The sequence below is a fragment of the Halichoerus grypus genome, chromosome 3 (genome assembly GCF_964656455.1).
Source record: "Halichoerus grypus chromosome 3, mHalGry1.hap1.1, whole genome shotgun sequence".
Lineage (NCBI taxonomy): Eukaryota > Metazoa > Chordata > Mammalia > Carnivora > Phocidae > Halichoerus > Halichoerus grypus.
In genome coordinates this window covers 25,136,321-25,151,384 of record NC_135714.1, presented here as the reverse complement: position 1 = coordinate 25,151,384, position 15,064 = coordinate 25,136,321, and the positions used below count along the sequence as shown (strand labels likewise).

The window sequence follows — 15,064 nt, the reverse complement described above, 5'->3', positions numbered from 1 at the left end:
GTGGAGTAGAGCTTCACATATTACAGGAATGCACATGTCAAAATATTTGGGGCTACAACTATAGACAGAATCTATATAACAGACATGAGCATCATTCTCCCCCCCTGATTTTTCTATTAAGTTGAGCTGAGAATACCTCAAGGAATAATTATTTCATGGCAAAATTGCAGTAGAATTTGCATTAATTAGTAGAACATACTTTCATTTAAATAAATATTCTACTTTAATGAAATTTTGTTATTGGCTTAAATAGTGTATTTTCCAGTTTTCTTGGATTATATCTCTATTTCTATTCAAGTCATGCATCCGAAAATATTTTTTTAGCATCCTTGCAAGTTTTGGTCTCTATTCTCAAGACCCTTCCAAATAAAGCTTGTAACTCTAGCAGGCTTATTTATGCCAATTTACTTAAAAACAAAAAAAACAAAAACAGGTCTACATTAAATATTGGAGAACTTTCAAAGGAACAGTGAAATTTCTGGGCTTTTCAATGATATTAAATCATGCGCATTGTTTCTAGTAGGTGTCTGATTTGGAACTGTGTGAACATGACCTAAGGGTGCATCCTACAGGTGAAATACACACGGTGCCTGAATGCTTATCATCTTATTGTCTTGAGAGGTTAAGTAACCCCAAAATTAAATTTTGGCCCAAATCATGTCTGTTCTCTTTGCCCATATAAACTAAATAAAGTCTACCCCATTTATTTTTCAGTTAAAATTTTAAAACTATGTGCATTTATCAGTATGTTGGTTTTTCTCTATTACGTGAAAAAAAAAATCGGATGAATAGAATTTGCAGCGGTGGGGGAGGAGTGGTTTGCTATGGTTGTTGACAATAGCCAAGAGCTTGCTCTACATATTAGAGGAAGCTATGTTCTATCATACTGGCTCAGCATACTTGATTTTTTTATTTTAGAAGTTTATAATTAGTTTAAATAGTACAATCCAAACGATGCTTTGGTTGTTTTATTGTTGTATACAACTGATTAGTTGGGCTTCAATATTATACTTGTTAAGAAAATAATTACTGTGTTGATCATAGAAGCAGGGGTAAATATTTCTGTTCCCAACATCAAATATGAATATATTACTGGATTTTTCCCTTCACTTCTGTAACTCCTCTCAACAATAAAAATAACAACAAAAGGTACTATTCCAAACAGCTTCTCTATAATCAGAGGACTCACTCTTTCTTCACTTCATGATTTAATTGATGTGGGAAACAAAGGCAAAAGAAACATTAAATTTCCTTGCTACTTACTGCCCATTGACAAGACCTTGAAACAGGCAGAGTGACATTCGTCTAGGGACTCAGCTGCCTTGATGTCGACACTTTGCTAAAGGCAAAAGGCAATCTTAGACCAACCCTCCAGGATCCTGCGAGTCTGCTTTAAACATATAGAAATTCCTTTGGAAGCTCCCTTTATCTCTACCTCCCCTCCGCCCCACTAAGATACATGTTAGGAATCACCCTCCAAGCATATGGCCCACTGATATATATTGGAAGGGTCTCATGACTGAGGGTTTACTAAGCAATAATAAGTGACCTTTCCTAACAATAGCTAGCCCCTTCAGGGTCCTAGCCCCTTCAGGGTTTCCAAAATACCTTGGAGGTTTGTTCTGTCCCTCACAGTATCCCAACTTACAAGTTGGGAATCGGCCACTTCTCACAACCTCCTTGCAGCTCTTCCTGCCCACGGGTCCTGTCCCTGTGTTTTAATAACATCACCTTTTTGCACCAAAGACATCTCAAGTATTCTTTCTTGGCCACTGGCTTCTAACCCTAACATCTTTCCTACATCTTTAGTGACTGTGTTAGTAGGAGTGCTTTTTAACTTCTTTTAAAATGTAAATCCATACTGGTAAATGTGTGTGTCAACTGTGTTAGATTGAATAGAAGTGTGTGAGTCCCTATATATTTGAAAAGTATATATATATAAGGATGATGATCATCAAACATATCAGGTATGTATCTACATACATAAAAACATCAGATAATTAACAAAATTTGAGGTCTGCTTCAGTGAAAGCACTCCTTACATATATGAGTGTAATTATACATTGACTATGTATGATGGTGTGTGTGTGTGTGTGTATGCTCTTACTGATCTTATTATGTTTATACAAGTATATGTTTAATGTTTTATTGTAAGAAAATTAAGCTGACATTTAAACCAATTTTTAAAATATATTCTAAAGAAAATATCAGAGCTTGTACCCATAAATACACAATATTTGTCATATTATTTTGTTTTTATACTCAAAATATATTACCTGGCTTTGCCTAATTTAATATGTTTTAATGAGAGCACATGAGTCAAGCTGTGGGACATTTCATGGACTTCTTTTTACCCACAGGCCTTTTTTATAAGTGGTTTTATCTCCTGCCAACTTGTTTTTACTGTAATCCTTGAAAATAGTAGCTTATATTGGGTTTAAAAAATTATTAGACACACATTTTTACCATCAAAGTGCTTTTGTCCACATCAGCACTGCTCACAGTCCTAGCTTCACCGTCTAATTAATATATTTTCTGAAGTTTCACCATCTTCATAAACGTGTATAAGTGTGTATGCATAGATTCTACAATACCTAAAATACAAAGATTAGTCAAGACTGAAGACATTATTAGCACCTCCATCTTGTAACCAGTTTGCTAGATGTAAGAAGAATCATCTTTTTAGAATACAGTATTTTCTTATTCCAAACTCGGTTTTACTGAATTTCATGTAGATGGACCTTGTGCTGTTTCTTTTTCTTTTATGTCACACATTTTGTCTGGAAAGAGGAAAGAGGGAGGCAAGGAGAATGGAAGGACAGAAGGGAATGAAAATAAAATGGAAAGTGCTAGAAGAAAGCAACGAATGGCTGTAAATTGCCATCTAGTCTACCACATGCTTATTTTAGGCTTTTCCTCTTTTTCCCTGCAAAAACCAAATACCATAATTAAGTCTCCTATAATGTTAGCCAAATTGAAGTGTTCAGAAAATAATTTTCCAAGATCACAGATATTTTAACTGCCGATGTTGGTAAAATATAAAAATCAACTGGTTAGTTGTGTTTAAGATACAAGATGTTAAGGGCATTATGAGTGAAGGCAAACGCATTCAGGTATGAACTAGATACCTGTCTATATTTGAGGACCCTCAGAGAGAGTACCTTTGTTCCAAATTGAAAACTCTTTCTCAGGATGAAAAACATACCCTTCTAGCTTGAATATCTACTAACCTTTATTTTCTAAATGTTAAAATTGACAGCAGAAATCTACTGCTGTCTTCTGTAATTCTATAAAATCTTTGCCCACTTCAGCCTTCTCAATGGCAAAGTTAGTCCAGATGGGACCATGAAATTTTTGCAGCAAGTTCTACAGCACATAATTTTGTTCAATAAAGTTATTACGCGACACACAGCTGTATACTGCCATATAAATGAGCACATGTGCAATCGAATTCTTGTATTATAAGTTTTATAAGACTAAAATTGAGATTATACAGTCATACACAATAATTTATTTGAAACATCAACATGTGCTTTGCTCTAGGGTTACACAAATGGTACCATTCCTTTTCCAAGAGAAAACGTTTGTCATTTAATATTCAGTATTAACACAAATGTTTTCCTCAGAATTATAATCTAAATTAGGTGCTTTGAAATGCATCAATATATCATTAACTTCTTACTTTAACATATTAGATCTATAGAAGAATCAATTCTCCCTAACAATGGTGAGAGAACCTAATCACTCTCTAAATTTACTTTTAATTAGCATCATCTGTATTAATTGGCATAGCTGATAGCAAAACATTACAGTGCATTGCTATTTTATATTTGAAATGTAATACATCTTTTGGTCTCATGTCTCTCCAAAAGAACCTTAGCCATTTTTTTCTGCAATCCCTTAGTAAATATTTTCAGATGTATTGTTCAAGAATTTTCTTTAGGAAACTATGTGAGGCTATTAAGGATGAACTCTTCAAATAAATTTCCAAGTAACTATTTGGTCTTGATTTCCTGTGCATGTTTGAGTATATCCTAAAAAATATATTTTTCTCTCTCCTCCACTCTTTTCCTCAAAATTCACCAACTCTTGACTAAATTTTGGGGTGATACAAAGGAAATGGTATGTAATCACCAAGCAGCCAAGAGAAAAGAAAGGAATCTACCATTTATTAATTGCCTGCTATTGCCAGCAACTGTCCTATTTTTATACACATCGTATTTTCACAATAATTATGAAGGAGAGGCAATATTTCCATTGTTCTGATGAGAGGAAAAATGCAATAAATAAATAAATAAATAAATAAATAAATAAATAAATAACTACTTAGAACTCTGAGAAGTTAAGTGACTTTCTTTCCAAAGGTAACACAACTAACGTTCACAGCCAGCTAGTGTTATAGACATTCTAGGTCATAGCCATAGTTCAGGTCCTCTGACCCCAGGTCCAAAGCTCTTTCTTCTACACCACACATTCTGATGGTGTTCCAGCTTCTATCCAGCCTCATTCTTTGTAGAGGAAAACTACAAACAAATTAAAAGCCAACTTGCCAATCCAATGAAAGACCAAAAATTGCTTTAATCAAGACTGATTTCTGACATGACCAGAGACCCATAATTTTTTGGAGAGAACGACAGCCTCCTTGCCAATTAAATATTTTTCTTTTTGGCCTAATCTATTTTCCTCTTATATATCCTATGTTATTTAATGATACCACTCTCCACTTGGTTGCCTATAATAGAAATGTTAGCTGTTCTTGATTCCTCCATCTTCCTTATCCCCAAATTCAATCAATTCCTCAATTCTAGGGGTTCAACTATGGAAATAATCTTTAAGGCAGCTGTCTTCAAATATCAGTGTGCCTCAGATTCCCTGGGGAACTTATTGAAACACAAGTTGCTAGAGGTAATAGACATGTTTAGTACCTTGGTTGTGGTGATGGTATCATAAGTGTATGCATACGTCCAAACTTAATAAGATGGGTACATTGAACATGTACATTTTTTTGTATATCCATAGGTTGCTGGACATCATGTCAGAATTTGGTTTCAATAGGTCTAGGATAGTGCCCCAGACAATTGGTATTTTTGGCAAGTTGTCAGGTGATGGCTATTCTTCTGATCTGAGAACCACATTTTGAGAAGCACTGTTCTAATGCACCTTTTCACTCCCTGTCCACAGTATCACTTCATGCTCTCCTCATGTCTTGACCAGAAAACCACAAAAAACAATCATCACCTTTCCCATCCCCATCTCTGATCTATCCGGTACAACTTTAACACATAAAAACACTAATCTGATAAATTTAGCCAACTAATCTACATCTCTCGAATCTCTCCAATGGTATGCCACTGCCCAGAAAGCAAGATGATCACCCTCATTTTATAGTTTTCATCTACCATGCTCTTCCATTTGTCTAGGCTCTTTCCCTTGCATAAAATGCTCACCTTAATCTCAGTCTGGGCAACTCCTACTTACCTTTCAAAATCTATTTCAAAGGTCCTTTCTTTGAGGAATATATCCAGAATCCCTTGGCAAAGTTCATAATGCCCTACACTGATTTCTTATTGTGCTTAGTACAAGCTCAATTGAATTGCTCATAATATTGTGTTTGATGATCACTTTGGTCCCTTTAAGGGTTTATTTTTATGTGCCTAATCTTCCGCTAAAAAAAATTAACTATCTTTGGGTATTTTACGATTACTTCTGTCTCCCATTGCCCAATAAAAGTAAGGAGAAAAACCAGATTATTTGTTTGGCCTGCTGACTTTCCTTTATTAAGTGTTCTTTAAAAATGTCTTGATTACAAATATATCATTCAGCATATATTATCACCTCCAACACTCTATGTTAATGCAGAGCTGTACTGAAGAAAGAGTTCAACATTATCTGCATGATTTTAGAAAAACAACTTGTGTAGGCATGTGTCTCTGAGACACAAATATCTAAGTCAATAGACAGTTATTTTTGTATAATTTAAGTCACTGTCTTTAAATATATACAGACTTTATCTTGATCAGTGTCTCAAGATTTGGCCTGTCTTCACCCTCAGTTTTAAGATTTTTACCTTATATATGAATATTTCAAATTTACTACCATCCACATTTAAACTTTCTTATAATATAGGCATAGCCTGAACTTTCAATCTATCAAAACATATCTCCTATACTAAATGCATTTTAAAACCTAACAAAAGCTTCATCCAACCAGGGATTGAAATTATTATGGACCAAATTTATAGCAAAAATAATTTCCTTTCATATCATGACTTATTACTAATATCACTTTTATAATTTTTAAAAATATGTATAAAATGACAAAAATAATGATGTAAGTTACAGAGAATTATAAAATAAATTTATTTTGCCTTCCTCAATCATTTAATTTTATTGTATCTATCTTTAGCTGGTACATTTTTTAATAAAAATTAGCTGCATGGAAAAAATATCAGGAGCTTTCAAAAATAAAGTTTCTGAAAAACTGCTCTTTTAATTGCTCTGATTTGAAGAAAAAAAAAAAAAGAAGAAAGAAAATGCCCAACATGTGTTTATATCACGTTTAAAGTTCACTAATTTTATTGTTATACATCTGTGGCAATTAGCAGCCATTTTAGCTTTGTCCAATAGATAGGGTAAGTTAAAGTTTTCTAAGTCCAGTTAAGTCATTTTCATCACCGAACAGAAGAAAACAATTTAAATATTGCACTTCAGAGTATATCTTAAAAGATGGGTCTAATTTAAAACCATGAATTATTACCTCCGAAAAAGTCTTTTGAGTTGTTTTGTGTAAAAACACAAACGGCCAAATTCTAACTCCTAAGCACTACACTCATCACTTAGCTCATAATTGACTTTGTTATCCCCCAGTATTACAAAAGCAATGGTGAAAACAATGTCTAATCAACTATAGTTTAAAACTAAGATGGAATCTTTCAGGTATCTGACAAGATGAAAAGAAGTTACCAAACCTCTGCTGAGTTTCTACAGTTTCTGGAGGTACTCTTCAACTCACAGTAGCATGGCCCAAGATAATCTCCAAAGGTCTGAGCAGGTGTGTTAAACTAACAAAGTCTCTTGGAGAGGCAGAGAATTGCCTTTCCTCTTTCCTTTATTTGGTTTTGTTTCAAAGCCTTTTCTTGCTCATGAAATTTCTACTCTTTCTATCCATGCTGAAAAAAAAAATACTGTCACCCACTGGCATTGAACGCCTTTCTGTCTTGCATGGCTACTGTGTCCGTTATTAATTTACCCAAGGAACATAGCAAATGATTCCAAATTCTGACAAGTTTTTTCCTAATTATAACCACCAAATTAAAATGAACAACTTAGTTTTTCTATGTCATCGTGCACTGGCCTTTGGCTATGACTATTTGGAGGAGGTGAAAACTATCTGAAGTTTTTAGGAGGCTTACGTGATAAGAAAACATAGTACCAAAAGGGAAACAAAGAGAAAAATCTAAGGAAATACATTGGGGTGTGTGTGTGTGTGTGTGTGTGTGTGAAATGGAGAGGACAAAGATAAATAGGTAGGTAGATAGATTTTTCTATATTTATGTATTACATTAAATACAAATATATGTATACACACTGTGGTAGGTGGAATAACCAGGTCTAATTCTAGGAATCTGTGAACACCTCGGGTTAATGGCAAGAGGAGATATAAGTGGGAGATCACTGGACTTTAAGATGAGGAGATTATCCTGGATTATCCAGAGGAACCCAATGTAATAATAATAAGGTCTTTAGAAGCAGAAGAAAGAGGCAGAGAAAGAATTAGAGGATGACAGATTTAGAAGTATTTGGCAATGATGCTTTGAAGATGGAGGAAGAGGCCATTGGCTAATGAATGTGGGGAGTGGCCCCTAGCACCTGGAAAAGGCAAGAGAAAGGATTGGACCCTAGCGCTTCCAAAAGGAATGCAACTTTGCTGATACTTTGACTTTAGCCCAGTGAAATCCACTTTGGGTTTCTGAACTCCAGAACTATATGATAATAAATTTGTGTTGTTGTAAGCCATTAAGTTTGTAGTAAAACTTGTTAAAGCAGCAAAACGAAATTGGACATACACATACATACACTTGCCTCATTGTTTATCTTTAAGTTACGTATTCTTTTGTGTTTAAAGATAAACACTGCATCAAAGCCGACCAATGGAAGTATAATGCAGATCACACATAAAAGTCACAAACATAATTTAAAATTTCCTTGTAGCAAATATAAAAAAAATAAAGGGAAACAAGTAACATTAATTCTAATGTGTTTTATTCAACCCACTATATTCAAAATATTATATCAATATGTAATCACGATGGAATTATTAATGAGATATTTTACATTTTTTTTATTTGTACTAGGTCTTCTGAATCTGAAGTGTATATTGTACTCACATCACATCTGAATTTGAACTGGCCACATTATTGATTGCTCAGTTGTCAAAATTGGCTACCGGCTGCTGTACTGGACAGCACAGATCTATATATCTAGATGTTTTAGCTTTCTGAAGCCAATTTTAGTGATGATTTTGAATATATCAATATAATTTAAAACTACTATTTTAATAATGTATATGTTTTTAATAAAGGAGAGTGATTTTTTATACATTTCAAAGGGCTTGCATTTTGACTTCTGTTGAGACATTGACAAAATGCTAAGAGGACCATCTCAAGCTATGAATCATTTTCAAATAACGAAGTGGAAACTTACGGTATTTACATATCTTTCATGCATTTAGGTGAGCATGTTGGAAAGCTGGTCTTTGCTTTTCATACCAATTTGTTTTTTATCACTTATCTTTTCCAATTTGAATTTCTGTTTACCTACTCTATTTTTACTCTTAAAAGCTAGAAATTACATTTTTGTGGCACAAAACAAACTAAAATAAGATGAACTTGCTTCTTTATATCTACTCCTCAATGGCCGCTTATTCATGTCACAGCGTAGCTGCCACCAAGCTGTCATGGGTCATGGTGTCTCTTCAGAGATATGAAAGTAAAATACCTGAGTACTGCAGGTGAAAACAAAGGTACTTCAGAGCATCCTCTCCTGTGGCTGGCTAAATTCCACGGGTTCCGATTCTTATAATTTGGGATAATTTACACAAAGACAAAATGCACAGTTTATTCCTAGTGAGATTTTAAAGAGACATTTTACAAAAAGATAGTAAATATAGATTATGAGAATTGATGATCCTTCTGAGGGTTTTTATTTCAAGCGAAGCAGGTACTAGGATTTTCCCCGTTATACTTGTTTTTCTAAATAGAGCTGATATTTCTACCAGCATTTTAAATAACACTACTGCTATTTGAAAATCTCTACCAGGCAGTGCAATCTTTTTCACTGCCTATGTATACATTCTATCCAAATAACTAACAACCTAGCATTTTTTTTCCTTTTCTAGTTTCCATATTTAAGCATTTTGGGGAATGGTATAAACTGTGAACGTACACCCACAGAGAAGCACCCTCCTCTAAACATTTGGTGGGCATTGCTCCTGGGATTTTTTGTTTTGTTTTAAGTTTATCCTAATCTTCTATTTAATTTGCAATTAACTAAATCTTCCAACCTTAGACTTTTTTTTTTTTTTTTTTTTAAGAATCATTACTATTTGGCAAAAACCTTAAATTGAAGGTGTTCTTCAAAACTCTTAAAATATTTTCTTTTCTGTAAAAATATATTAAACACCTACATGGGGTTTGTTTTGTTTTATTTTGTTTTGATTTTTTTGTTTTTCCCTGACCTGGCTTTAATTTGCTTTTCTTGTAAAGCTGTAACAAAATCTAAGACGGCGTATCTGATCCCAAGATATGGGCATGCTGTTTTTTTGACAATTGTCTAATACATGTGTTAGGAACAGGTTTTCCCTACAAATCACAAAGCATTACACTTTATGAATGATGTCATTCATCATCATTATCAGTCTCCATAGTATCTTGCCACTTTGATGGTTCCTTCTCTATGTATTTTAATTCATTCTAGGTTATACATTCATTGGACCCACTGGGCACCATGATTCACTTTGGAAAGGCAAAACATCATAACCCAAATTTAAAGTATAGGAACACCTTATTTCTTAGATTTACTTAAAAAAATGTCAAATACAGTTTCCATCCACGGGAAATACGGAAATAACTATCAGAAGAAGCATAGGCTGGTGCATATCTCACAGTTCCTCCATCTTGACATACAGCTGAAGTGAGTGGAATTGAACATCTTAGAAAGCTCTGAGTAGCAGTTTGATGTCTGGGACTGTTTGTTCAAGAAGAGTGGGACAATTGCCCTCCTTGGGCAATGACATTAATGATAGTAGTTGGAAGAGTGGGAATGAAGCACATATTATGTGTATTTTAGTGTTAGTCATTTTTCTTTTTTCTGTTCCAGATGGAAATGGTCACATCCTTCTCGTTCAGCTGGTGTGATTTGTAAGATCACAGACTGAAGCTATTCCCTGTTACAAGGACCATTCCCTAAGTTTGGCTATAATGAAGAAATTGGTCCCATCTGAAAGCCAACAGGTACACGGCTCAACAATTTTACTATTAAAAGTAAAAACCAGAAGCTCAAGAGGAAGCACCATTGTATTAAATATATTTCTCCTATCTGGGGACAATTCTTTAAACACTTGAACATAGTATCATTTTCCCCACACTGTGTAAGATCGTTGTTATATTGGGGCAGACTTTGAAATCACCCCATATCTTTGTGTAGGCAGAGGAGAAGGAAATGCTAAAACCTACTGGCACAGTTTTCAGTTGGGTTAGGAATTATCCATTTTTAGCCACCTAAAAAAAGAAAAAAATGTTCCTTTTGAGGACATGTTGCACTCATATGACCCTTTATGTAGCATTCAGAATGAGACCAGCTGACATGCTCACATTTACTAAATAAACACTACACTAGCTCATTTAATCTCCACCACAATTCTACAATGTATAAAGCATTATTATCTGTAGTGATAAAGAAATGGAGGAGTTAAAAAGCTTAATTACTTGCCCAAGGTCACTCAGCTGGTCAGAGAACTAGAACTTGGCCCCATGTCTATTTGACTCCAAAGCCATGGCCTTAACCATCATACCAGAGAAATGTTAAGGACAGCTTCATGGCTAATATTGCATAAAATCTTTATAAATTTTTTATCAAAATTCCACTACTAAAGTTGTATATATATAATTACACACTTATGCGTGTATATAATCCTAATTTGCAAAATATAACTTGATCATGTTCTCTGAGGGAGGAGATTCAAAATGCAGAAGCCAAGATAAGTCATCTGGAATCAACAGAAGGAACACTGAATCTCCAAAGGAATGATGACCAGTTTTATTCTTTGGGGTCGATTTAAAATTCACTAAATTTAAAACATTTAATCTTTGCCTTTTAAAGTGAAATAGAACGTATCTAAATCCACACTAATATGGCATCCACTGGTCAAATGTGGCTATTTAAATTTAAATTAAGATAGAATAAAAGTTTTAAACATTAATACTTCATTCATATGAGCACTGATTCAATCGGAACAAAGGATTAAGGAAGTTATGCTTTTATCAAGGGTATTTTACCCTCCCTCTCCCTCCCCCATACAGTCTCTGTCCTTCTCCCCCTCTTACAACTACACACTTTGGAAGAAGATAAACTGTTTGTCATTTTCACATTATCTTTAACAGGATCTAGTCGACAAGTAGTCTGTTCAAATGAAGATGAAGGCTGGCAAAATAGGAACTGACTATTAAGACTTAAGGGTGAGGACTGGGGCTCTTCTAACATCAGCCAATAGCATATTTCAGGAGACATCACTGAGGACACACATTTCATTGGTAACTTGAGCGCTTCCCCGTTACATGGGAAGAGGAAGAGTTTCAAAACAGACAGCTTTTGGAAAAGCATAACATCTGAACTGAAAGAGTGTGAGGTGAGAACGAGGTGCAGAGATGAACAACGCAATGAGCATTTACATCTATAAAAATCTCTTTTTTTAAACTGAGGTAAATAGGATGGCTTCTTTCCTTACTCTACCCAGCCCCAATTTTCATTATATACGTAAAGAATTTTAGATAATTATTTTATGCCCATTATGAAAACAAGGGGATGGGATTATACTTAACAATTTCTATAAATGACTTATAAAAGAGTTTGCAAATTTAAAATGGGAGGTTGAGCAAGATGGTAATTTAGATTGTGAACCCGTTAAGCAGAAGTAGGCTCATCTTGTGCTTTGTTCCATTTTTAGTTGTTGAAATTGGTTTCAGTGATAAAGACTGGTATTGTGGCATCATTATTTTGAGTAGCATTAATGATTTTGATAATTGTAATAACATTCATCAACTCTAATAAGGCTTTGGATTTCACAAGTGGTTTGCTTAAGTCTATGTAATACCTATTTAATAAGGCTTTTATGCAAGGAGTTTGACTTAAATTCTTTAAAAACATTGTATAGTATATAAAAAGAAAACATTTGTAAAAGAAATTTCAAAAAAGGAAATTGTGTCTATTTCAAAAAACAGAAAATTACTTTTTTGTAGGCATTGGTTAGGATGAGTGAGAATCTTTTCTTTCTTTCTTTTTTTTTTTTTTACACATGGAGGTTAAGAATATTTATGTCAAAACCATAGCATACTGGAAGAGATTCTCCGCTACTAAGGTTATTATGTTGAAAACATTTCTACAGTGTGTGTATGTGTGTGTGGGTATGTGTGTGTGTGTGTCTGTGGGTGTATAAACATTGCCCTACTACTTTGAAGTTATCACTGCATACATTTTTTCCTCCCGGGGTACACAAATTATGAATTTCCACAAGTGTGGAATAATGCCTAATGCCTGGTCTTATTTAATTGACTACATTACACAAAAATTCTTTTATAATTACAAACAGGATGAGCCAAACCATTCAATATTTAATCCTTTATGTAATTAACTTTATCATTTGTTAGCCTATTAATCTCTATCCATCAACATTATAATATAATTAATCCCTGCATTATATGATGCAGGGATCATATATCCCATATATATATATGGTATATACTACATACATATATGGGATATCCCATATACTACATACACTATTGAGAATCTTTTGAAAAAAATCACATAGCGTATTTGAGTAGAAAAAGTAATGATTGATCCATTATCTCTCAATCCCTCTCCTCTCTTTTTGCATTAAATCTGTTTTGGGTTTTTTTTTTTTTTTTTGGCAAGTTGATTGGTAATATGTTGGGAATTTACAACATAGGCCTCATTCAATTATTAGATAGTCCTCTGTCTTACTTCCTTAACTTGGTCACAAATATCTAACTAATGGAGTGGCCTCCAGAGCACTGTTAGAGCCTAGGCAAGAGGAGAGGTTGGGACTGATACATGGGCTGTACATTGCCTGTATAAGGACTGCCCACTCTTTTAGTACCTGAACTCCTTGGAATGGTGCGGCACCTGTAAAAGGTTAACGAGCATAGGGACTTTCAGGCATAATGCAAATTACAGTCGACACTACACAGACATCGAACAACAGACAGGCAACATGCACGCTGCAGGTACAGTACACGTGGCGGGTATCACCGCAGCTCTAGCACTGGAATATCTTACAGAAAATGTATATCTATTTTTTTCCAACTTGGTGAGATACCATTTCCAAGTACGATGTTAAAAAGAGGAAGAAAATTGTTCTTCAACAGTTTTTAAGTAGACTTACATATATTTAGCGTAGGTTGCAACCAGATACTGAAAGCATCCTTTTTTGTGACAAGTCATTAGAAATCGCCTCCACTTTACCAAATAGATAAATAGATCAATCAATCAGTCCTGGTTCATTCTTTCTAAAAGAATTCTTTTTAAAGAAAGGCTGGTTCACTTCCGTCCAAAAAGTATTGAATTCACATTTCAGGCACCTTGTTTTCACTATATTAGATAAACATCTTTACTGCTAAAAATAAATCATGGTCTAAATCATCTGCAATAAATATTTTAAATAGATGCAAACTCTCTGAACTATTAAAAAGCAAAGCAAGGACTTTCTGATGAACTCAAATTAAAAAAAAAAATCAAGTTGTCAGATTTTCTAAAAATCCTAAATTATTTGCCTTCAAACTTTCATTCATTGCTCTATGAGAATCATCAAGCATTAATGTACATGCATTAATACTACCATCATTGCAGAGGGCCTGCAGAGAAAGAGTTCTTCCATTCCCAGTTTCATTTTTTAAACAATATCTTGCTATTTTGTAGCACTCAACACTAATACAGAAGTAATCAAATTAGCATTAGTGGTTCATGTTGCAAACTTCAATTTGCATTGCTACAACATCAAAGTAAAAATACTTGCATATCAAAAGTAAAAGAGGTGGGATTTAAATTAATTTAGGGTCTTAAACAAAATTAAGTAGGCCTTGATGGTAAATTAAATGATAAATAGTTCACAAATATCAAAATTAAATATATTTATATTTTCAAAATAATCTCAAGGCCTATGTACTAAATGCTAATGAAAAATGAATATTAGAAAAAGAATGGAATATGACAGTGCATATGGAAAATGTTGGGTTTCTCATATTCTGAGAATTCTGTTTAAATTTAATTCAGACTATAGTGTTTACATCTATTTATAACCCAGAGTATGTAGGTGATAACTCAGAGTATGTAGGTGATAATTCTATCTATCTATCTATCTAGCATCTATCTAGCACATAATATTTTGAGTCTAATTATTCTCAGTATTTCACCATGTAGGGACATATAGTGGCTTTGATATACTTGTTGGCATAAACATGCCAAATTAATGTGATTTCTAAAAAATGCATTCCTCCTTTTATCACAGGGTATTTTCATGAAATTTCCGTCTGCTTATCACAGTGACTTACGTTTTACTATTCCTTTCTTGTGTGGTAATTCATATGGCCAAATTGGGGGAAACACAAAATTTTTATGAATGGGTATTTTTGTGCAATTCATATCTATATGCTTTCCAAGGAATAACATGTTTTCAAAGCTGCAAATCTGTCCTTTTAAATAATTCACATTCCTGCTTTTTGTAGCTCAGTCTCATCCTGACAGTGACTTAGTGAATGACCATCACTCAC

General features: G+C 33.9%; 1 protein-coding gene across 11 annotated transcripts in view; it reads right to left on the bottom strand.

Annotated features, from left to right (window-relative positions):
- PCDH7 (protocadherin 7) overlaps nt 1-15,064 on the bottom strand; it is a 415,867-nt gene that overhangs the window by 146,289 nt on the left and 254,514 nt on the right. The window contains exon 4 of one of the 11 annotated variants that reach the window (XM_078068477.1): nt 13,006-13,421. The exons of 9 other annotated variants lie outside the window; for them this stretch is intronic. In XM_078068477.1, the coding sequence (XP_077924603.1) occupies nt 13,273-13,421 (149 nt within the window). In that variant the 3' untranslated portion in view covers nt 13,006-13,272. Of the gene's footprint in view, nt 1-13,005; nt 13,422-15,064 lie in introns of those variants that run through there. One more of the 11 variants, XM_078068478.1, reaches the window with a different exon arrangement.